Source organism: Poecilia latipinna, unplaced genomic scaffold (genome assembly GCF_001443285.1).
Source record: "Poecilia latipinna isolate Pla-1442-1.1 unplaced genomic scaffold, P_latipinna-1.0 Scaffold604, whole genome shotgun sequence".
Taxonomy (NCBI): Eukaryota; Metazoa; Chordata; class Actinopteri; order Cyprinodontiformes; family Poeciliidae; genus Poecilia; species Poecilia latipinna.
Genome location: NW_015113220.1, coordinates 9,636 through 32,592, shown reverse-complemented (window position 1 = coordinate 32,592; position 22,957 = coordinate 9,636). Strand labels below are relative to the sequence as shown.

General features: G+C 43.0%; 1 protein-coding gene across 1 annotated transcript in view; it reads right to left on the bottom strand.

Moving 5' to 3' along the window:
* The window catches only part of rev3l (REV3 like, DNA directed polymerase zeta catalytic subunit), a gene marked incomplete at its 5' end in the record, with an annotated part of 38,101 nt that overhangs the window by 5,619 nt on the left and 9,525 nt on the right, over window positions 1-22,957 (bottom strand). The window contains 21 exons of the mRNA XM_015042860.1: window positions 468-658; window positions 882-1,019; window positions 1,111-1,225; window positions 1,867-1,976; window positions 2,817-3,023; window positions 3,171-3,279; window positions 4,107-4,351; window positions 4,963-5,104; window positions 5,263-5,381; window positions 6,273-6,391; window positions 8,701-8,816; window positions 8,931-9,042; window positions 9,863-10,055; window positions 10,694-10,819; window positions 10,978-11,051; window positions 12,300-13,177; window positions 14,692-18,475; window positions 19,970-20,112; window positions 20,235-20,472; window positions 21,481-21,609; window positions 21,828-21,964. Coding sequence (XP_014898346.1) covers window positions 468-658; window positions 882-1,019; window positions 1,111-1,225; window positions 1,867-1,976; window positions 2,817-3,023; window positions 3,171-3,279; window positions 4,107-4,351; window positions 4,963-5,104; window positions 5,263-5,381; window positions 6,273-6,391; window positions 8,701-8,816; window positions 8,931-9,042; window positions 9,863-10,055; window positions 10,694-10,819; window positions 10,978-11,051; window positions 12,300-13,177; window positions 14,692-18,475; window positions 19,970-20,112; window positions 20,235-20,472; window positions 21,481-21,609; window positions 21,828-21,964 — 7,425 coding nt within the window. The remainder of the gene's footprint in view (window positions 1-467; window positions 659-881; window positions 1,020-1,110; window positions 1,226-1,866; window positions 1,977-2,816; window positions 3,024-3,170; window positions 3,280-4,106; window positions 4,352-4,962; window positions 5,105-5,262; window positions 5,382-6,272; window positions 6,392-8,700; window positions 8,817-8,930; window positions 9,043-9,862; window positions 10,056-10,693; window positions 10,820-10,977; window positions 11,052-12,299; window positions 13,178-14,691; window positions 18,476-19,969; window positions 20,113-20,234; window positions 20,473-21,480; window positions 21,610-21,827; window positions 21,965-22,957) is intronic.

The window sequence follows — 22,957 nt, the reverse complement described above, 5'->3', positions numbered from 1 at the left end:
CCCCCCCCGCTCATTAAGAGCTGGGTTGCCTAGCAACAGACGCAGGTAACTATAAACCAGGCTGCTGCAGGAAGACAATAAGCACTGTGGGGAAAAAAAAAAAAGAACAAGCAGGTTCATGCTGCTCATTTCTATACAACCAGCTGGGATTTCAGTGTGCATCGTTATACTGGTAATGGTTAAGGGTTCCTACCCTTAACCATTCAGTTAGGCATAGTTAGCTTACTCCTGTAAGCTAACTATGCCTAACTGAATGCATATCAAGTCAAAGTTTAATATTGTTAAAAAATACCAATGTATGTGGAAAAGTTTGTTTTGACACTTCTTGTGTTCACCAAATTAAGGTAAAGATGTGTCCCTATAAACACTCTAAAAGTCATAATTCCCAATAAGTCCCAAAAGCACAAACGTGTGGGTGTGTGTGTGTAAATGAGTGTTTTGTTTTTAAGTGTTTCACACAAACACACCTGGTGAGCTCCAGGGCAGGCACACAGGCTCCGGGCCGGTACGAGCCACTGCCTCGGTACTCCTTGGCAAAGGTCAGGTCCTGCATACTAGCCCGGCCGTCCAGAACCTTCACACACTGACGCTGGACAAACTGCTTCACCTGACTGATGTCCCGTGTCTCAAACAGCAGCTTAATGGAGCGCTCCAGAATCTGGGACAAAGGAGCAGATATAAAGTCAGCTGCAATACTGACTGGAAGAAGCAGTAGTGTGTCGTCTTCAGGTCATGAAAAGAAGCGACAAGTTACTGTTGTCACATTCCCCTGAGTGACTCATGCAGACAGATCAGGGGAAACCAGTGCAGGAAAGACTCTGGCACGGCTATGATTGGTGCAAAGAACTGTGACAGCAAGGGTACAGCGGTTTTCCTGTTACCTTGGAAACAGCGGGGCATCCGTCGCGACGCACCGTTTCTATTCCTTTGGCATCAAACACAGGCTCTTTTTGGTCCAGGCTCTCGTACATGTAGCCCACGTAGCGCTTCTTTGTCTGCAGCACGCAGGGCAAATACACCTGGAGCACAGAAACACAGTGAGGTTCCCGTCAGACATCACAGACCAGCTGCTGCCGGATTCTGTGTGTTTCTGAAGCAGCTCCCGTTTACCTTCTCAAACTTGAGCTTGACAGGTTTGGGGTTGGTTGCGGTCACGGCCTCTGCGATCTCATGGCCGATCTTGAAGGCCTGCTCCTTGGTGGCTCCTTTCAGCAGAACAAACATGCTGCCGATACATGACAGAGACAAACATTCACAGTCTGGTCACTGGGAACCTGCAGGCAGCTCCACTTTCTCATTTTTCTCAATCCAAGTTCATTTAACAAAGACCTAATGAGTGAAATTCTGCAGTGCTGATAGATGGGCTAAATCGTTTCAGGAAGATGTTTCTAACTGTGCTGTCATAGCTTTACACTTTAAACTCATAAAAATACCTGCAAAGTAGTTTTTTTATTGCAATATTTACAAAAACTACGAAAGGAAAAATAACACAGTTGATGGAGCATAAAGAGAAATTTTAAACAGTGAGGAACTCTGAAGAAGAAACAAAGATCGTACAGTCCGACGTCTCCACCAATCATCTTTCAATCTTCTCCTCTCTTTCCAGAGTAAAACAGCTCTGCCTGAAAGCGGGGTCAGTTAAATGTCTCGTCTCATCAACCTTCCCTGCTGTTTTTCCGGACAGTGTGAGGCTGTGGTGGGCTACACTGACTCCATGATGGATCTGAGGTGCATCCAGAACTCATGTTTTTATTCCCCTCATTCACCACGGCCCTGTGGTGAGGCGCAGTCAGTCGATATCAGGAGTGTGTGTGAGATGCATGACCTGCAGGTGGGGCGACATGTACTCACGGTGAGAAATCGTACCTGTCTGTGTCTCCATACACGACTCGGGCTCCCCACTTCTTGGTGTCGTTGACCAGCTTGATGGCTCTCTCCAGGGTCTCCCTGGCTTTGTGGACAATGCTGTCTCCCACCTGCAGAAAAAAACACACCTCCATGAAACCTGTCTGATACACTGCAGATTTGAGATATTTCACCTTCTTTGAGAAATATCTCAAGCTCAGTTAGACTGAAAGTTCACAGTATTCTGTGAACATCAGTTATCAACCATTGCCACCGATTATCATTTGACTTTAAGTGTTGACTTTGACTAGGCCATGCTTTCACACAAAGCCCTCCATGTTTCGAGCCATCATCCTGCTGGAGGTGAACCCAGCTCAGGCTCTCTGCAGTCTAACAGATTTTCTAACAGCTGCCCAGTCAACAGGTTCTTCCACCTGAGGCGCAGATCTGTGCAGCTCCTCGAGGGTTACCAAGGAGGATTAATGCTCTCTTCGCCCAGCCTGTCAGCTTAGGTAGAGGTCCATGTTTAGATGATGGATTGGTCTGAGAGATGTTCAATGTTTGGGATGTTGTTGTAAAAGTGGACCCTGCTCTCCACAGCTTCCTTACTGACCTGTCTGCTGGTCTTCATGATGGCGGTTGTTCACTGATGTTCTCATTAAGACTGACATCAAATTACACACAAGTAATCCTTGGATACACTTGATTTTATTCAGGAGAATCAGATTTTTATTTGCTAAAATGTCAGAAAACCACATAGCCTTTTCCCTCCAGAGCAGAAATACACCCTATTTTGTGTTGGTCTGTTGAATAAAATCTAAATATAAAGTTTGTGGTTGTACCAGGAAAACATTGTGAAGCTGAAGCATCATACGTTCGCAGGATTCTACATGCAAGATAGAAATGCATAATCTTCCTATGAGGTGAGCGTTGGGGTGTTCAGTGAACAGGATGGATGCCGATGGCCTCACCTCCACGCTGGGCATGCGTCCTGAATAGTTTGCTGAGGTGTAGCCAAAGGTGACGTTAGCGATGAGCTTGAGTCCAAGCTGCCGGGCGTCCAGCAGCCTCATCAGGGCCTTGTCCTGCCTGTAGCTCTTCATGGACTGCTTCACCATGATCCTGGTGCTCAGGATCTCCTCCAGCATGCTAGGCAGGACGCCTTTACGCACCGACGACTGAACACACACACACACACACACACACACACACATACAACTTCAGTCCGAAAAAATTATTTTTCCTAGACAAACTTATGGAGAATGTTCTGAAAACAGCTGAGGTAGCGTTTCTGGAAGGTGTCGGAGGTTCAGAGGGAGCCGAACCTTTACAAAGGCGATGCCGCTCGGGGACACGGTGATGTCATTACGGAGCTGGTGGAGGAGGTCAGGAGGAACCCGCAGGGAAGTGCAGCCAAACTTAAATTCATCCGGCCTAAAGAAGAGAACAAGGCAACAATGTTCATTACCATGATGCTCAACTGATGAGCTCTGTAATCTAGTTCAAAGTCTTTAGTAAGAAGACTGAACACATTACAGCAAACTTACTCTGCTTTGTGATTTAGGAAGTCTCATAGTAAACAGGTACACACTCCATGCAGTACACACACACTGCTGTTAGCAGCAAGTGCTATCTGTGATAATCACCAAAATTAAATACTAAAATTTTAACATTTCAAAATGTTCTAAAATAAAAGCAAAAAAAAAAAAAGAACTAACAGATTAGACATAGAACTGGATTTTGAAAATAATAAGCCTCAAAATCACTGACTGGTGTTAGTTTGCAGGAAATACAGTCGCCATGGCAGCCATCTGTTCTCCTGCAAATTAAACAGTGCAGCTGTTTAATTTATATAAAAAGATCAAAAATAATTTATAAGCTAAACTAGACTATACAAACAGAAAACTTTTAAAACTCCTGAATCTTGAAGATTTCCATGTCTTCCTCTGAATGTGGAGTAGAAACACTCCCAGCCACTACTTTATTATTATAATTATTATTTCCCTGCAGTTGCAAACATATTCACGTTGAAAAGAAGTGCTCACCACTCCTGCTGTTGCCATGCAACAATATTAATCCAGCAGAAAAGCTCAAATAACTAGTAAGTGTGTGTGTGTAAGCTGCTCTAAGCTTTTAGTATGTCTGTTTAATTCAAACTAATGAGGGGACGAAGCAAGGCGGGTTCTCGGTCGGTGCAGGTGTGTGTGTGTGTGTGTGTGTGTGTGTGTGTGTGTGTGTGTGTGTGTGGGTCGTGTCCTTACGTTCCCAGGCCGTCCACGTGGCCGAGGCATGTGGAGAAGCAGTAGTTGTATGCGATGACGATGGAGGGGTACAGCGACTGGAAATCCAGCACCACCACAGAGTTGCTGTAGAATCGGGACTCGGGCTCCATCACCAAGGGGATGCACTGCGGCGCCCTCTGCTGGGCTCGCTGCTGCACGCTGGGTGTCACCGGGATGTAGTTCAGGGGCTTGGCCACACGGAGCATCATGGACTCAACACGGTACTGAGGGGAGGAGGAGACTGATCACTGCAGGCAAAATGTTCATGAGCTTCATCAGTTAACAGTTAGTTTGTAACTGTACTGCTGATCAAGCATCACTTTCAATATTCACATATATACAAATTAGAGCAAATCAAGCCAAGATTGGATAATTTTCACTAAGTAAATATATAGTAATAGCATTGAGTAAAGATCCTGAGAATTGTAGGACAAAAACTTACTAAACTGATCAGTTTGATTTGTGCACCAGATTTGATATCAATATATGAAGAAACAAGAAAAACTAAAATATTTTAACATTTGCATTTAAAAAATCTAAATGACTTTCTACAACAAAAAAAAAACTCAGCAAATTTCTTCCTTAAGTGTAAAATGGAATAAATATGGCTGAATAGCTTACAGAATGTAAACATACTGCTTTCTGAGTGCAGCTGCATTTACAAAACAGCATTAAAAAGCTACGTTAAGTATTAAACAGCCTTATAAATACCTGCTATTGGGTCAGAAAGTTAAAAATCCCCAACAGTTACCTCACCGAGAAATGCTGCAGCACAGAGATGCAGTCTGTTTCAGGACACCACTAACAGTATGCACGTGTGTGTGCGTGCGTGTACCTGGGATCCTCGAGTCAAAACATGGAGGAACTGGATTCCAAAGAGCCGGGCCAGCTCACTGGTTCTGCCAATGATGTCCTGCTGCTGCAGCAGCTGCATGGTGCCGTGTAAACGACTCACATAATGATCCACCATCTTCCACCTGCAGCAACATGCAGATCAAAGGACACAGCATGCTTTACTACAGAACAGGTCGGGCCAAACCTTCACTGCTTCTGTCCACCCAACGATCCCTGACTGGACCTTTTGGCAACGTAGAGCGTTGGATAACAGAACATGGAGTGTGTGACTGTGCTTGACCTGTGCAAGTGTGTGATGTGGTCGAACCAGTCGGACAGCGTGCGGGGGCTGAAGAGGGGGAAGCGCTGATGGAGCACATGGAAGGCCACGTTCTCAAAGCTGTAGTTGTTCAGCGTCACCTGCAGAGTCGAGAAGATCACAATAAGACCTGGGCAGGAGCGAGGCATTCATCAATTATTCTGATGATTAATCGGAAAAACATGGCACATCCTGGAGATTTTTCAATTAACTACTTTTTATACAATATTAAAAATATATTTGGAAAATGCAAATCAACAAATAATTCACAACAAACATTTTATTCCCTAAAATGCAATAACAACATTCTTTTACTGAAAGCAACAAAGGAGTTAAAAACATCAGCAGTACAGTGATCTGTACAGTATAGATTAAAACCAGTTAAGAATTGGAGAGCAACGGGTGTCCAATAGGAGATTTTGTTTTACAGAATTTGAACCAGGTGAAGTTAAAACTGGGCCACTTGAGGAGTTCTGGGTAGAACAAATTTATCATGAAAAAGACTCCAAACATACAGCTACAGTAAGACTGCTAAGAACATTCGTGTCTTAGAATGTCCCAGTCAAAGTTGAAGCATAATTTCAATTGAGAAATAGCAGCAAGGCTTGAATTTTTTTTTTGCTTATAGAGATTCTCTCTTCAATCTGACTGAGCTTTTCTGCAAAGATAAATCTATTGGAGAAATGTGGCTAAAAACAGATGCATGCTGTCCTTTATTTGACAGCAAAGAAAAAAATGATAAATACATTTTTTTTCCTACTTTGCAATTGTGCACTAATTTGTATTTGTCTATAACAAACCCCAGTAGTACGTCCAGGGGGTTGAGGTTAGAGTTAACATGACATTGAGATCCTCTTTTTAAGATAATGCCAGATACTGATGCAGAAAGTTTGTCAAAACATTTTTTGTGGCAATAAATGATTTTTTTAAATAGAAACAGCAGACTGAAGGTCACCACAGCCTGAAGAAAGAAAGCTGGGAGAGAAACCTGCCTCGCTCTTCATCACCCTCCACAGGTTGAGGGTGACGCGGCCGATGATGTTGATCTCAGTCATGGTGTCGGCGCCGTACTCATCCCTCTCTGCGGCAAAGCGGTTCTCTTTGGAGTCACCTGAGGACACGCAGAGCCAGACAGAAAGCTAATTAGAGAGGCTGGCAGCTGCCTGAGGCGCTCCATTCAGTTGGAGCACACACACAAACCCACTGCCATGGACACGCACGTCTGTCCACACAACACACACCGTCCACATGTGCTACGCTCAGTCCTAGGGAAGCCTGCGTTAGCACTCAGCATGTTCAAAACAGAAACCTCTCTCTCTTTCACACACACGCACGCACACACATACCTCCTAACATCAATGTGAAAGAGAGGTGGTCATAAAACTCATTCTCTGTGGAGCAAAATCATAAAAATAAACCCCGACTGCAAATTAACACTCGCATGTTAATCTTTTCCAGAAACCAATGTTGGTTTTTGGAACCAAAAACAAAAAAAAATTACCTGCTGTTGAAACCTGCTAGATCCCCAGTGCAGAAAAGTTATCAAAAATGTGTTAAAACTTCTCTGTTAGGAGGAAACAGCTGCTGAATCTACACCACCATGTTTCATATTTTCAGTCAACTTTAACTGATACAACAGTAGCAATTACTGTGTTTGTTTGCAAACACTAACTCGTATGGTTTGCAGTGTTTAGCATCATAAAACCTTAGTGGGAATTAGAGATCATTTTAATTAAGGATGGACTTGTGCTTTCATTGTAAGCAAGACTAGATGCCAGTTCTAGCGATTATTTCAGGTTAGATTGGAAAGTTTAACAGAGCTTATTCTACAAGACACAAATGAAAACAGCTTCCAGGATTGTTACATGGTGAATGATTTTTAGTTTGAAAGTGTGTCTGGTTAATGGTCTTTGTGATGAAAATAAATCTATGAATGTTAAAAAAGTCCTGACTTTGAAGTGAATTTAATTTTGTTCTGCAGTGTAACCATGGTGAAATAATCACATTATGACAGGACAGAAACCTCTTCTCAAAACAAAGTAGCCCAAACAAGGAACATGAAACCAGTTCAATATATTTAAAATTTATCACAGTTACACCTTTAAATGTATTTAGAGTTTCTTACATATGTAATTACTGTGACACAATATTCACTCATAGTGCCATTACTGCTCAGAGAAAAATAAAAGATTTTCATTTTGCAGATCAAGGCTTTTTTATTTTCTCCCTCTTTCCCAAACACATGTCTGAATAAGTTGTCACAATTTTTTAAATCAATTACAATCACACAGTTTATAAGCTCTAATAAACTGTGACTGCTCTGTAAAATTCTGAGATCAGTTTCTATCCAGAATGGGGGACCCTCCATATCACTGCAGTATTCCTTCCATATATTTAACAATGTAACAGGTTTAGTGGCTGTAATTCTTTTCCAAAGCAGAAACACCTGCAGCAGCAGAAATGACCACGCTCAGTGTCGCAACTTACAAACCCAGCAGCACCCAGAAGTGGAAATGGTTCCACTGAGGAAAGGTTCTAGTAAATTATGTTCTGGAACTAAGAGGCCCCTGAATGCATTGTGTTTATTATCAGAGGAGACATCAATAATTGATGCTGTGATTTAAAGCTGCAGTATGTAACTTTTATAAAAAATATGTTTGACATATTTGTTAAAACCGTCATCATGTCATGCCAGTACAATATGAGAGAGATAATTTGTGAAAAAATCAATCTCCTCCTCATCCTCCTCCCTGAGCTGCTATGGTCATCTGAAGAAAGAAACAACCAATCAGAGCCAGGAGGAGGGGCTTAGTGGTGTCAATTAACCTTGCATGTGCTGTTCAATGTGCTAATGGTGGATGAACAACTTATTGTTATGGGGAAAAAACTGTTTATCTGGCATTACTGGTGGCCACGCTAACTAGCCTAGCATTCAGAACAGCATGTTATCAGGAAGAAGCTGTAGCAAAGCAGAGGAGGAGTGAGGATGAGCAGGCACATGCGAAGGTGATTGACAGCTCTAAGACCCGCCTCCTCGCTCTAACTGGTTGTTTCTAGTTAGCAGTCGGAGCACTGAGAGAAGAGCTTGATTTTTAATTTATTCAATTTCCCTTTGGGATTGACAAAGTATTTTTGAATGTGAATTTAACAGATTATCTGTCTCATACTGTCTCGACAAAGTAACAGTTTCAACAAATATGTAAAAAAATATTTTTTTTAATAAAAGTTATATACTGGAGCTTTAATAGTGGAAACAAAAAAGAATAATGGACATGTTAGCAAGCATGTTTCTCTGTAATGATAGGCAGATTATGAGTTTATTTCTCTGACCTGTGAAAGCCTCAAATCATAAAAGTATTGATTTTTTTCAGAAACTGGAGCAGCCTGAGCCTGAACCACCGAGGTGAGTCCTGGAGGTACCTGGGATCCGCGACAGCTGCTGGCAGAGGTCCACTCCTAGTGCAGCGGCGCGCTGTAGAAGGAAGCCCCATGAATGCATCTGCACCTCGTATCCCAGCAGGATGTCTGGGTCAAACCTGGAGGAACAGCATGCAGACTGAAAGCAGGATCAACAACCCTCCTCCACCTGAATGGTTCACTCTGATAGGACTGTAGCACAAACCGTCTCCAGTCAGTGACAGAACACACACCTTCTCATGATGGCGATGAGCTCCTGAAACAGCATCTTCTCCTCCCTGGCGTAGATAACTTGTAGCCCAGAGACTCCTGACCTGACCAGCAGCGGTGCCGTCGATCTGGGACCTGCAGACGGATCCCAACAGCTGCATCAGCCCAGGTTCACAGACATGACTGAAACACTGAGATCACATAGTAACACCTGGACTACCGACTACAGTGGTCCAGGTCCAAAGCAAACAGAGCACATCAACAGATTGAAGGAACAAAAGCACCAGTAGGGGGCAGTAACAAAAAACATCCTCAGAATTCAGACAATGTATATTTCATTGCCACTCCACCATAGAATGAATAAGATGTTACTTTTAATACAAGTGAAAATGATTAGGATAGTGTTGACTGTATTCTGTATGTTTTAGAAGCAGCATTCACCTTCTATGCACCACAAATCTGGAACAAACGTCCGGAAACACAGAGTTTCTAAACTAAAAATCCAGATGTTTAGACTTGCCAATTTGTTAAATTCAGTTCCATTACTACTGTGTTCAAAGCATGAATTGCTTGTGGCATTTCAATATGACCCAAAAACTAACAAGCCATTGTTTTAAGAAGGTGACAAAATAAAGTATAAAACAGAACAAAAGTTTTCCATTGGATTTGGTGATTAGTTCACACTGCTCAACTGTAATTATTTTCATTATTGTTATTATTATATATTTTTTCCTTATTAATGGACTTCAAAATGTCCAATGTAATTGCTAAATATAATTTTTACTGTATGTACTATTGAATAGAGAGAGAGGGTGTGATTGGTGGGGTTTTAGTTTTGTAGTTTCCATTTTTCAATGAAAAATAGAACGCACTGTTGTGCACTGCTTGTACATTTTAATTAGTGGTTGTGCATTCTCAATAATTATATCTATACCAACACATAGAAGGACTTCACCTTGACCACAGCTTTTATGGTCTTTGTCCACCATGATGGCACCAGTCAGCTGAGTTCTGTCTCCGCCCTGCAGCGGCGCGTCGGAGCTGAAGCAGTAGAATAAGGCACATATTGGGTCAAACTCCGGGTCAGGTTCCAGGTCCCGGCGGCTTCTAGCATGGAGCTCCATTCCCATTAACGTAAGGTGCTGGACCTGAAGAGTCAAAACAAACTGCACTGTAAGCTAAATATGGAGCTTGCAGAAACAGAAATCTGGAGACAAAATTCAGTTTATTTATTTCTATAGCACTAGTTCACAACAAATGTCGTCTCAAGACATTTTACCAAAAATATCATTTCAATTCAACATCCGTTCCAACTGATGCTAGCTATCAAACAGTGCAGTATGCTCAACTAATGATTCACAGTAGATTAAAGGAATCCAGCAGATTGCATCGAGTCATCGACTTGCAGCATTTTACGTGTTCCTGCTGGACAAAAATGTAAAAAGCAACAAGTCAACATTTTAGTCATTACATCATCAATTACATAATCAATTACATCATTACATCATCAACTGAATGTGAATGTGTTGTGCTGTAACTAATATTGATTTGCATGGAGTTGGTGCTGAACCTGACCATTTGATTGAACTGAAATCATTTGAAATAAATTGGATGATACAAAAAGAAACAAAAAAAAAAAAAATCAACAAGACTTTTGTTTTGATTGATCCTAATTAAACTTTTGAATCTACTTATCTAATTAATTCATGTGTCACATGAGTGAGGTGTGGACCCAGACCGGAGCACAGCAGCTGCTGGTCCCAACCTGTCCTGCGGAGCGGCTCACCTCATGCAGAGCTTTGGCATCCTGCAGATTCTGCATGCTGACCTTGAAGCCGTATGAGTTGGCAATACTTGGCCCTTCAATCTGAGACTGTTCTTTCTTTGGCACATTTATAGCAGCAAACTGGTTCTGTGGAGAAAAGAGAGAGCATAAAAAGCACTGCCAAGACACCGACAACAGGTCAATTACACAACATGACGCTTCAGACCTGTTAAAGTAAAAGATAAGACTGCAGTCAAACACTGAACTGTAAACTGGAAATCACACAGACGGGGGTAAGTTCTAACCTTCATTTGTGTGGTCAGTAATACTCTCCTCAAAGGATCGGTCTGGCTTCTTCTTCTCTGAGAAACAGGATCCTCTGCAGCAGGGAAAGATCAGGACAGGAGCTCAGTTAACAGCAGGAGCCGCTGGGTTAGACTCATTTATGTTTACACATTTACAACCTTTATGTTCAAAGGGACAAAAACCTAACTTGTCCTGCTGATTAATTATCAGCAGCTGGTCACCGTTTCCCAAATTGTAAACAAGCTTAATAAGCCCAGATGTGCTGAGGAAACAGGGTTTTTAATGCTTCTTAAAGAACAAAAACAGAAGACAAAATAAACAAGTCTTTAAATAGTAACTTTTTTAACAGCCACTTTTAAAAACTGAAAATGGCATTAAGCAAAATACATCAGTATGTATTAACCATGCGTGGGTAAAAACGATTAATAGAATTAATGATTTATTGAAATAATTGTCAAGTAATTTAGTAATAAACTAATTGTTAACTGGAGTGCATGAGCTCAAAAGCAGGCCATTAGCTCAGAGAACACCATCAGAGTAGTAATTACACAATAAACTGCTCAAAAAATAGAATTTTTTCATTTAAGATGTAAAACATTATTTTTCTGCAAATATGCTCAACCCAGAAAAACATAAATGCCATTTTTAATTCCACCTGGTTCAAATTCCGTAAGAATATATGAAACTTCTTTTGTTATCCAGTTATTAATAATAAAAAAATAAAGCAATCAGCTCTATACTTTATTGAACGGGCTGAGCTTTTCACATGGTGAAATATTTTTAGCTGCAGATGAATCCTTTGCTAATAATGATCAAACATTCACTAAAAGGAAGCTGCATCAGGCAGCTACACACATTTAGACAGTCCAGTGAATTTCCATTTGATATATTGCACAGTTTTGAGTTATAATAGATTAGAACCATTTAAACTAGATATAACATTGGTTATTGTGGCATTCAAAATATGTTATTTTACAACACTGCATTAATCTGATGGTTGAAGAACCTGAATAACAGATTAAAAACAATAAATATCTTTGATGTTGAGCTCAGGTCTACTTATTCAGTAATTTAGCAGCAAAAAAAGGCTTTTGAATGAAAATGGTTGCTTATTTGGTCAACATATGGTTTTTGGTTAAATTGTGACTAATTAATTACAAACCTTATAATTAATTAGTAAATTAGTCCCACCACAAGTTAATAAGTTCTATATATTTCTATTGCTTTCAATCAGAAAGTAACTAATAATTCAACGTCTGTTTGTTCAGATATGCAATATGAATATGAACACTCTCTACTGAGCCCTGCTGGTGAAACTTACTATCACTTATGGGCGTGCTGCAGACTGGGTCCAGATCTTCCGTGCTCCTCCGCCTTTTCCTTAAGAAGGGGGTGGTGTGTAGGCGGTGTGGACTGCTGCCACCGTTCCTGTCTGCACCATGAAAAGGAGAGGGAGACTGGTCCGCTCCAAATCTCTCCTGTGAGTCGGGGAGCCTGGGTGATGGTGGTTCTGGTGAGTTCTTGCTGCCGAGTCGCTCAGGCGCCGATGGGCTCAGCTGGTGAGACTCCTGCCACGGAGGCAGCTCTGGGGATTCTGGAGACGTCATGTTGGAGGCGTCCTCCTGTTTCTCAGGCTGGGGGCTCACAGTGCTCTCATCTGAAACCGGACTCAGTGCTGCGGTGTTGGACTGAGGACATGTGTCCACCAGAGGAGACAAGGCTAAGGACAGGCTGAGCTTCTTTCTCCTGCGAGTTCTCACACTGGAAGTGTTCCCACAGTGTTCGACATTAACTGAAATGCATCTGGAAACATCTGGCAACTTGGTTCTGTCAGGGTTCTCCTGCTCCACATCTGCCCCCTCCCGCTCCTTCCCCGGCTCCCTCCTCTCTTTCTGCAGGCTGTCGTACTGCTTCCTGGCTTCCAGCCACAGCTGCACGCGCTCGTGGCTCGGTGGGTTCCTGCAGGGCAGAAGGATGACCTTCTTGTCGCTGGCTGAGGATGTGAGAAGCCCCGTCTTTTCTTCTTTTGTCTGCTCGACCTCTGCTCCCTGAGAGGAGGTGATAGTGGTGGCGGGGTGCGTCATGACGGAAAAGGCGGTCTTCCAGAAATGGAGGCCCTCCAAAGACAGGTCTCCTCCAAACTCTTGGAGCTCCCTCACTAATCTGGTTCCCACGGTGAGCTTACGGCCCCCAACCTCCCTGGAAGACAGCAGGAAAGATGAGAAATCATCTAAATGACACCAGACAACAGGAAGAACCACAGATCAGGACAGGAGAACTGGATCCTTCATTTGTGTGGTCAGTAATACTTTCCTCAACAGGACTGTAGTTATCATATATCTTTTAGTTAGATATTATATTGTGTTTGTATTAGTGTCCAAAGTAAGCAGAGTAAATGACCCTGAGACAAATACTTAGTCACAAAAATATTTGCAATAAGACTGCAGAGGAAAATGATTCCATCTGCTGCTGAAATCTAAAAAAATTAGTCAGGAATGTGTCAAATTTAACATTTACGTTGGCTTTGATACAACAGGAGAGTAATGACAATCATCCGTTTAAAAAGCAGTTATTTCATGTGCAGTGATTTAATAAAACTTATGAACTTCCTCTTACACGTCATTTCAGATTTTATTTTATGGTGATAATTTTAGCTGTGTGGCACAAATCTCTAAAACAATCTAAAAGAACTGCTTTTGAATTTCAAATTCTTTTATTCTTACATGTCTTTTATACTTCAGTAAAGCAATTTGGATGTTCTAACACATTGGTGGGGAAAAGAAAGTACATTTTGATAAAACTATTAAATCATCACAACATTTTTTCTTCCTGTTTGACATAAATCTTATCAACAACTCTGTAACTGCTTAGAACCACCAAACATTCAATGAGGATTTTAAGCCTGGGCTTCCATCACATTATTTCACTAAAAACTCCAGACTAAACTTTCAGGAGACGGAAGGAAGGAAGAGAAGATGGAAGAAAAAAATGAAAGAAAGAAGGGAGGAAGGAAAATTGGAAGGACATAATTGAGAAAGGGAGGAAGGAAATGTAGATTCAAGAGAAGAAGGTATACAAGGAAGACAACGACACATGGAAGAAAAAAAATCAAAAAAAGAAAGGAGAACTTTCAGACATTTCACAGAATAGAGCCTGAAGATAAAAATAGTTTTTCATAATCTTATTTCTTTTCCCCAAACTTATTTGACTCCTTTAAAATAATTCAATCTATCAGACTGTGTAAGAATCCTGTAGCACTTCAAATACCAGATTGATTATCTGACTTCCTAGTCGTTTATTACCAAAAAAACAGAGTTCTCCATGAACTATAGACTTAGTGGATGATTAGAGTCTTAGACAAAAACTTGATACAGAACTGAGTGCATTAGTATTTTTATCCAGCAGCAGAGACTCCCACTGGACACTAAAATATTATACTGACTTCCACTAAAATCACATTTTATTAACACACTACTATTAAAGCTTAAAGCCAAAAATTCTGCAGTCAGCATGAAGAAAAGTAGTGATATTTGCCATCTTTACTGTATTAAACCAGATTCAAATCTATTCTTCTTGACCAGTCGGCTGATCTGTGCCATTCTAGTGTTTTAACCAGTTCCAATGTTAAATAAGCATATCTAAATACCTGCAGGAACAAACTGCTAACTCTAAGCTTCAAAAGAACAACATGACGTGAGAAAGTGTGATCTTACATTGGCTTGTTTGGGATGTCAGATGGATCACTGCAGAAGGGCTCCTGGAACGTGGCTTCTGACATCTCCAGGTCCATCAGAGTGCTGAGGATCTCGTCCCGACTCGGAGGGGACATGAGAGGCTTGAGGACATGGGCTCCACCTCCGGCGCCCCGCTGAAGCTGGCTTGCTCTCACATGTGACAGAGAACTGATTGAGTGAGGGGAGCTGCTGGGTGTGGTGGACGTAAGTCCATCGATGCTCTCGTGATGTTCGCTAGTCGGTGAGCCCTCCTGGTCGACAAACGACACAGAGCTTAGAGACAAAGGTATGATCGGGTCGAAGGCTGAGAAGAGGAACTCCTTTCTCTCACAGTGGAAGTCTTGAAAAGGGCTGAGGGTATGGGATTTACAGAAAGAAAGGTCCCACTCTCTTTGTCTTTCTGGTCTGTGCTTCTCAGATTGAAGCTGAGCAAGGTTTGTTGAGGGCTCTCCATTCCCAGACCTGTCAAAGAGTTCAGGGCTGGCAGGCCTGACTTTGCACACATCAGAGTCTCTCTCGGTCTGACTCTGAGGAAGACCTTCCAAGCTCTGCGCCTGAGCAGATGGAGGTTCATGGCAGATGTCACTGAGGAACTTGACAGGCAGGTTTTTATCGGTTAAAACAAACTGATTGCCGCTGTAGGGACTGGAGAACTCTGCTTGGTGAATAGTGTTTATATCGAAAGTGTAGTCCTGTGGGAGCTCTGGGGACAAGCTGTCCTCTATGAAGTTGCAGCTGGCGAGACTCGGTGCAGAGGAGAAGAGAAGGCAGTCATCAGACATACCGCCAACCTGCTTCACTGATTGGTCTGGTTGAGTACTGCTGGTCCTGCTTTTCCTGTTTCTGGGCTTCTTCTCCTTAGGAGCGGTAGACTTTGGGACCCGGGGTTTCCGAGGAGCAGTGGAAGGGGTTCTAATGGGCTTAGTGTGTTTAGTGGAGGGGTTTAGCAGCACTGCGGCCTGAGCTATGGCAGCGGCATGTCTGTCTGTTCCAACTGCTTGTAGAGGAAGGGCCTGTCCCTGCTGCCTCTTCTGGAGGAGCTGCTTAAGGACAGCCAAGCCAGACGGAGTCTCAGTGAGAGCTGGTGTCTCTCCATTTTTAGGAGCTGAAGGGGGACAACCTTTGTCTTTCTGGACATCATTACTTGTCTCTGCTGGCGGCTGAGGGGCAATGCAATCTTCTGGACAAGATTCTACCTTTACCACAGTGGTCTGACAACCCTGCTGCTTCATCTCAACAGGTGCCAGCATGTTTTGGTTAACTTGCATGATTGAGGTCTCGCAGGCCTCAGCCTTTGGTTCAATAAAGCGAGCTGAGGTGGGCATCAATGTGTCTGAAGCCGAGGACCTGCTCTGACTGGTGCCATCGGTGCCTAGCGACTGCTGAAAGGAGGTGATGTCTTGAGAGGAACTCTCTGATGGAGCCAACCCGCCATCAGAGAAAAGCAGCTGGGAGTCTTCTTTGCATAAATCATCACTTTTAGGTTTGTCGGTTTTCTTTTTGCGGGACCTTCTGGGTTGTGGAGATATTGCGGGACTTTCAGCTGCATTGCTAGCTTTCTTTCTTTGCCTTGCAGCAGCAGCAACACCTCTCCTTGCTTTATCCTGTTTGGGCTCTTGTACCTCTGAGGGCTTAGCAGGGGACATGTTTACTTTTCTCTTAGACTCCGTGGACTTCTTAGGTTTGGCTGTTCGACTTCTCCTTTGGGCTCTTTTAGTCACAGACTTTGTGCATGGATTTAGTGATGCAGAGCTAAGGCAAGGATCACTGAGTGGATTTATCAGCTGTTCTGAACTGTATAGAAAAGGGTCACTTGGGGACCAACAACGCGGGGGCGTTGATTCTGTTGGGCTTGGGGATCTATCAGAAAGATAGCCCAGTTCTACCATGACATCCGTGTACTCTTTCTCAAAGTCATCTGCTAGCTCACAGTAACATGGCCGAGGGGGGGGCAGAGAGGGCAGAAGTGGGCGTCTCTGACAGCCTGTGCTCCTCCTCATCCTTTGCCCTCGTCTGACGAGAGGCTTTTTGGGAGAGATGTTGATCGTCTTCTTGCCTGTGTTGTTGACCCTAGCTTTTCGCTTGGGCGATTTTTTGGCTTTGGGCTCTTTGACGGGAAACCTGACGGCAGTGGACTCTGGCACTTTAGGCCAGAAGCTCTTGAGAGGAGCCAGTTTATTGTAATGTTCCACTTTATCTGCAGTCAACATAACCAGCTGTTCGTCTGCATTCACTTTGGACATCTTCACCAACATGTTTTTCTGACCTTTGAACCTGTTGATTATGATGTACTTAATAATTACGGGAGGTTCTTTCTTGCGTCTTTTCTGGTATTTGGTCTCCTGGCCCCTGGGAAACTTGCTGGAGTTTTTATAACGACTGGAACCTGGCTGATCTTCATCAGTACCATCAAAGTTCTGTTTCCGTTTAGCCCTCAGTGTGTATTTACTCCCGGGCAGTGCTGATGGTTTAGTACAGCTAACTTTCGCAGATACATCTGGACCAAGGCTCAACTGATCCTCAGTTACATCTTTGGCTTCTTCACAAAGAGAGGAAGTAATGGTGGTGTTGGAGACAACAGCCTCCGACACTGGTTCTATCTGCCCATCGACTGTCTTTTCCTCACTGTCCAACTCTTCATTTATAGCTGGCTCAACTTCTTCATTTGGCTCGCCTTCATTTACTTCTGCCTGTGGTTTTGGTTGATCCTCTGAAACTGACCCTTCTATGTCTGAAGTCTGGTTGCAAGCAGATGTTTCTGAACAGAGGCCAGTGCAAACTGGACTGTCGGAGATCGGGCTTTGAGTTGTTCCTGCTTTGTTCCTGTGCCCCGTCATTCCTAACCGTTTTTTAGGAAGTTTCAGCTTCAACTTGCAAGTCGGAGACAGCTCTGGCTTGCTGCAGGTGTCAGCTGGCTTTTTATTTCCAGTCTTCTTTCTATTGAGACAGTTGGAGAGAATAACACTGGGGAAGAACTTGTAATGTGCCTCCTGCTGGGCAACAATAGTCCTCTCGGTTTTATTTTCCTGGTAGTCTTCATATCTGATTTTGAGCTCCCCAACATCTCCTTCCTCACTCTCTGGGGCCAGTTCTTCCTCTCTGTGGTCGATGAACTCCCCCTCCTTCATGAGGGATGGCGTTGAGGTGAGGCTCCTCAGAATTGGGCTTTTTCTCTCCTTAGTGCTCAGCTCCAGCTCTGTCTTAGCAGAGCAGGCTCTGAGGTCTGAGTAACAAAGGGAGATGGTGCTGTGGTTCTGAAAGATGGATAAACGGTTAGTTTCTACAGTCTCAAGGCTGCTGTACCTTTTCCTATTTTTTGACACCTTTCCACTGCTAAAAGGGAAGGCTTCCAGATCAGCCTTCTCCACAGGTTTGGAACTTTTCTTGTTATACGTGTACAACGGTCGAATGTCCTCCTTGTTCATGCAGATAGTAGACACCTCAGAGTGATTGGCTATTTTGCGAGGAATTGGGTGCTTCACTGGCAGGATGTATGGGATTTCTTTATTAACCCTGAACCCTGCTGAACATTCACTGGAGCCGTCTGGGCTGCTTTTTAACTGAAAAGAGTTTTTGAGTTGTTCCTCCGTGTCCAGCCCACGGACTGGCCTGTGCTCAGGATGTTTGCAAAGCAGGATCTTCGCTGACGACGGCGGCTCCAGGTGGACAGTCTCTCCAGTGCAGGGATTTGTTTTCCCCAACAGCTTCTCTGTGACTGTAAGCGAAGACTGAGACATGGAGCCACTGTCTGTTAAGGAAGAATCTAGGAATACAGAAGAGAAAAGAAAGGGTAGGAATAGCAGGACATGAGCAGCACAACAATGAAATGAAAGAAAATGGATTTGTATATACACTATATTGTCAAAATCATTTGCTCACCTACCCTCACTCATAGGGACTTCAGTGACATCTCATTCTTAATTTATAGAGTCCAATAAAATGGTGCTCCCTCCTTTGAGGCTACAACAAATTTAGAAATGTGCCAACGCTGCAAGGATGTAACTTTTGTTAAATTATTGCACTATAACATGAACATGATCTTTGGGGAAACTAAAGTTCCTCCATGTTGTCCTACTGCCATCTGCAGAAATACACTGCTCAATCAGAACCAATCAACCAGTGTCAGGAGGAGGTTATTAGCGCTGACATTCACCCTCTTGTATGCACTCAATCTCTTTTTGCTATGTTGGAACAAGAAAACAACATCCCGAAAGACAAAACAGACCAGAATGTTTCTGTATGTTAGAAACATTGACCCAAAGGAGCAGAGCCACACTCCTAAGAAAAGAAACTTGCACCATAAATTCCCATTCCAGACTTCACACTTGACACATGAGGAAATAACTGCTTTTATCAGCATATAGAGCTAGGCAGATGGGGAGCAGCAAGGTTCATGAAAATGTTGTGTCCTGCTTAAAAGGTTTTAAGCTTTTCGACTGCTTAAAATGAACATAAATAAGTAAAATACTGTGCTTTAACAACAAACTGTTGAATTAGAATCAGAATAACTCAGTCTGTCTCCCATCATCCTGTAGTTGACTTTAAACTCAGATGAGAGTTTAAGTTAATGCTTTACTCACAGCTGATCACATTCCACTGAATCCATGAATTTCATTTCTGACTTCTTTACCACTCTCAGTCTTTTAAAATATCTTGAAGTTGTCAATAAATGATTAATTAATCTGCGTTTAACTCCTATTTTCCAGCTGCTGGTGCAGATGAGGATTGTGAAGCATTCACAAGCCCTGCTTGTTTAAAAAAAAAAAACACACATTAATAATCTAATGTTCTGATATTAGAGCACATGCATGCAGGAATACAGCTACACATTTTCTCTGTGCACCAAGTTTGATGGATAAGATCGGCTTCATGTTCAAGTATCGCAGATCTCCCAAATTTAAGCCGATTTATCAGTGCACCCTTAGATTTTACCCCGGCCCACCACCTTGTGGCCAAGTTGCTTTTATTCCCTATTGCTTCCATTTTATAACACCAGAAAACAGTTCACAAGGACATTTTCATCAAGAAATTTCTCAACGGAATATAATGTCACAGTTTCCTGTCTGACTTCACTGATCTAAGAGCAAGCAATCCTTTCCCAAATGTCTGATGAAGCAGCCTGTATCCCTAGGTGCTGGATTTTAGACACCTGTGGACGTGGAAGAGATTGGAACAGCTGTGTCCAATGATTTGGAAGGATAAACAAATACTTGTGGTGACACTAGCATATGCCAGCACTGAGCAGAAAATGCCTCACCACTGCTTTCGTCTGCTGCCCCGTCCAGCTGTGGGATGGACAGATTAGCAAACAGAGAGTGAGTCCCACTCCACTCCATGTCTTCGTCAGAGGACTCTTGCTGCTCATCGCTGAAGCCGTCCTCTGCCTCCCTGACTCCAGGCCTGTGCAAACAGCAACAACAGGAGACAGCTTAGCCCTGCCTCTAACTGCAGTGGAACCAATAAAAGCGTCCAGGCGGGACTTGGATTATTATTTTCTCTCTGAGTTCTAGTTAAAAACTCGCCTCGGTGGGTTTGTTCTCCCAGGATGTTCGCTGTCCCACCGCTGTGACATTATCATACTAAGCTCAGCCTCTTCTTTTTCCAGCTCGGGTCCGGCTTCTTCTTCATCACTGTTGCAGTTGTAGGTTGATGCACCAGGGAGCGACTGAGGCTGAGAGCTGTGTATTAGTGGAGTCCTGTGGAAACCATCGTCTTCCAGGCCAGCCAGCAAATCAATGAGGGCATGATCCTGGCTGCTTTCTACAGAGACGAGAAGACAGACACTTCACACATAAATGTACTGAACAACACTTTATTGGGGTCTGCCACAGAAATGCATAGGACAGCATTGAAATGCCTCCATGCATATTTTTTATGATCTTGGCATGCGGGCTATTACTTCTGTCATTTTGACACCGTTTTGTGTCAGTTAGGGTGCGTTCACACTGCAGCCTGAAGTGAATTGGGTCATTGGGTCACTTCAGGCTGCAGTGTGGATGCACCCTTAGACTGAAGCAGAGATAGAATTTTGTCCACACTACACGACTTTTTGCCCCGATTTTCCCCTTGTGTGTGTGATGTGTTACGACTGATTGGGTCCAGTCAGTAGAACGTCGTGGCCAGTCTGATCTAATTCGGGCATATTCAACATGTTGGATTGTCTTGGCCAGTTTATGACTGGAAGAGAGAACGCAACCTGTTGAATGTGACAGGTAGCTAATCAGAAAGCACGGATTCCCCTCAGGGAATCACAAACAGCTGACACGTCGCAAACCAGAGTCCACATATCATCTTCCATGGATATGGAAGATGATATGTGGAAAGTCCGTGTTACTCAACATTCTTGTGACTCTCCACATGCTATCAAGTACATTGTAGCTTACATTAGCATTGGTGCTAATTTTTAGCCTCAGAATGCTGAGTTCCAACCGACAGGCCCCGTTTAAATTTCTTCAGAAATTTTCTAGATTGGAATTGTGATACAATTACACATTGAACTAAATTGGTAAACATCGCAGAAAAAAATCTCATCGGTTAACTCCATGCCTTTCGGAGGCTATATCATCATGAGAAGTACAAACACAAGGACTTGAGCTGTGACCATGGACCAATCTGAAAAAAATCTGTGTTAGCAACACAACACAGCACTACTTCTAAAGCCTGCAGAGATCCTCCACAACAGAAGGAATTTATAAACAGCTGTTTAATATCAAATGATAAGGACAGCAGACTTTACCAGAAAGATGAGTAATGGGTTAGATGCTATACCTAACAGGGTGGAGTGGTTGGACGTTTGTGAGAGAGGGAGAAACGTCTGGCTGTTTTCCAGAAGACTTAAGATGGCTTCTTCATCAACAACAGCTTCCTCTGGGACTTTTCCACCACTCCTCACCGAGTCTGAACACAGGAACAGGTAGAAAAACACAGAAACCGCCAAACTTCAATCAGCATAGTTGAAGTAAACCAAAACTGGACTGAAATGAGTCAAAGGAAGACATCTTTCAAGGCTTGTGTTTATTGTAGAGCAATGATCTGAGAAGAGCTTGATTTATGTTTGCAATAGGAAGCTTTGTACATTCAGCTGTACGTTGTTCTGTGATGGTTTCCTGCCTCACCTGGCTGGGAGTCTCTGTGCACCTCTACGGCGTTAGCAGCTGTACACGGCACTAAGTCAGGGGGCAGGAGGTCAGGATGCAGAGTGAATTCGGCTGACAAACTCTCCTGTTCATCATCCACAAACAAATCTTGGGTCCTGAAGAAAAAAAAAAAACATTCAAATAATTGAAGCTCAGCTAGGAGAACAACAGGTCAATACAGAAGCTTCAGTTGTAGAGACGCAGTGATCAGACTTTCCTTTGACCAATACAGAGTTCCGGCTTTCTGAGACGTTTCACCTGAATATTGCTATTTTGATAGCTTTAAATTTTTCTTTCCAAGAAACTCAATCCATAAAAAAGAAATATGTGCTGCACGTTCTCTGAAAGATGTTTTCTCCAAACTAAGAGTGACATCAAAGTTAAATCAACACTAGTACACAGATAAAGTCATAATAAATATTTGATCTTTGTTGCATTATACCTTCAAAGGTGATCCTTTGCAGGCCTCCTGTTGCCATGTTTTATTATGAGTCTTAATCAGGGGAAGTGCTGTTTAAAGTGGGAGGGCCGCACAGCTCTGAGGAGTTTCTGTTGTCCGATGGAGTGTGTGTGCATATGAGTGGGCGACGTTACGTTGTTTGAGTGTGCATGCAGACGAGGGGAATATGAATGGAAACCGGGCAGGCGGCCAACTGGGCTTTTGTATCTGTCCAGATTGCTCTCAGATACAAGCTGCCAAAAGCGCTCCTTTACCCATGCTGCTCTGCTGCCCTGCCCAACAACTCACCACTATGAGACTGGGAAACACTGAAATGTAAACAAGGCGGGCGGCTGACACTCGCAGGTAAAACACATTACACAGATTTGTAGATGTAATGGGAAAAAACAATTTCCTGCTCCTGTTACCGTCTGCCGGTAGGCTTTATTTATTTATTTTTTTAAAACCTGATCATATCTTTGTGTAAATCATTCATTTTCATCGAAGTGCATATATGTGGATATAGGGTACCCCAAGGTTCAGTCCTGGGGCCCCTCTTATTCAGTATCTACATGTTCCCACTAGTATAGGTTGTAACAGGAAATAAAATTATTTACAATGACCACACAGATGATGCACAGCTCTACATTACGATGTCACCAGGTGACTC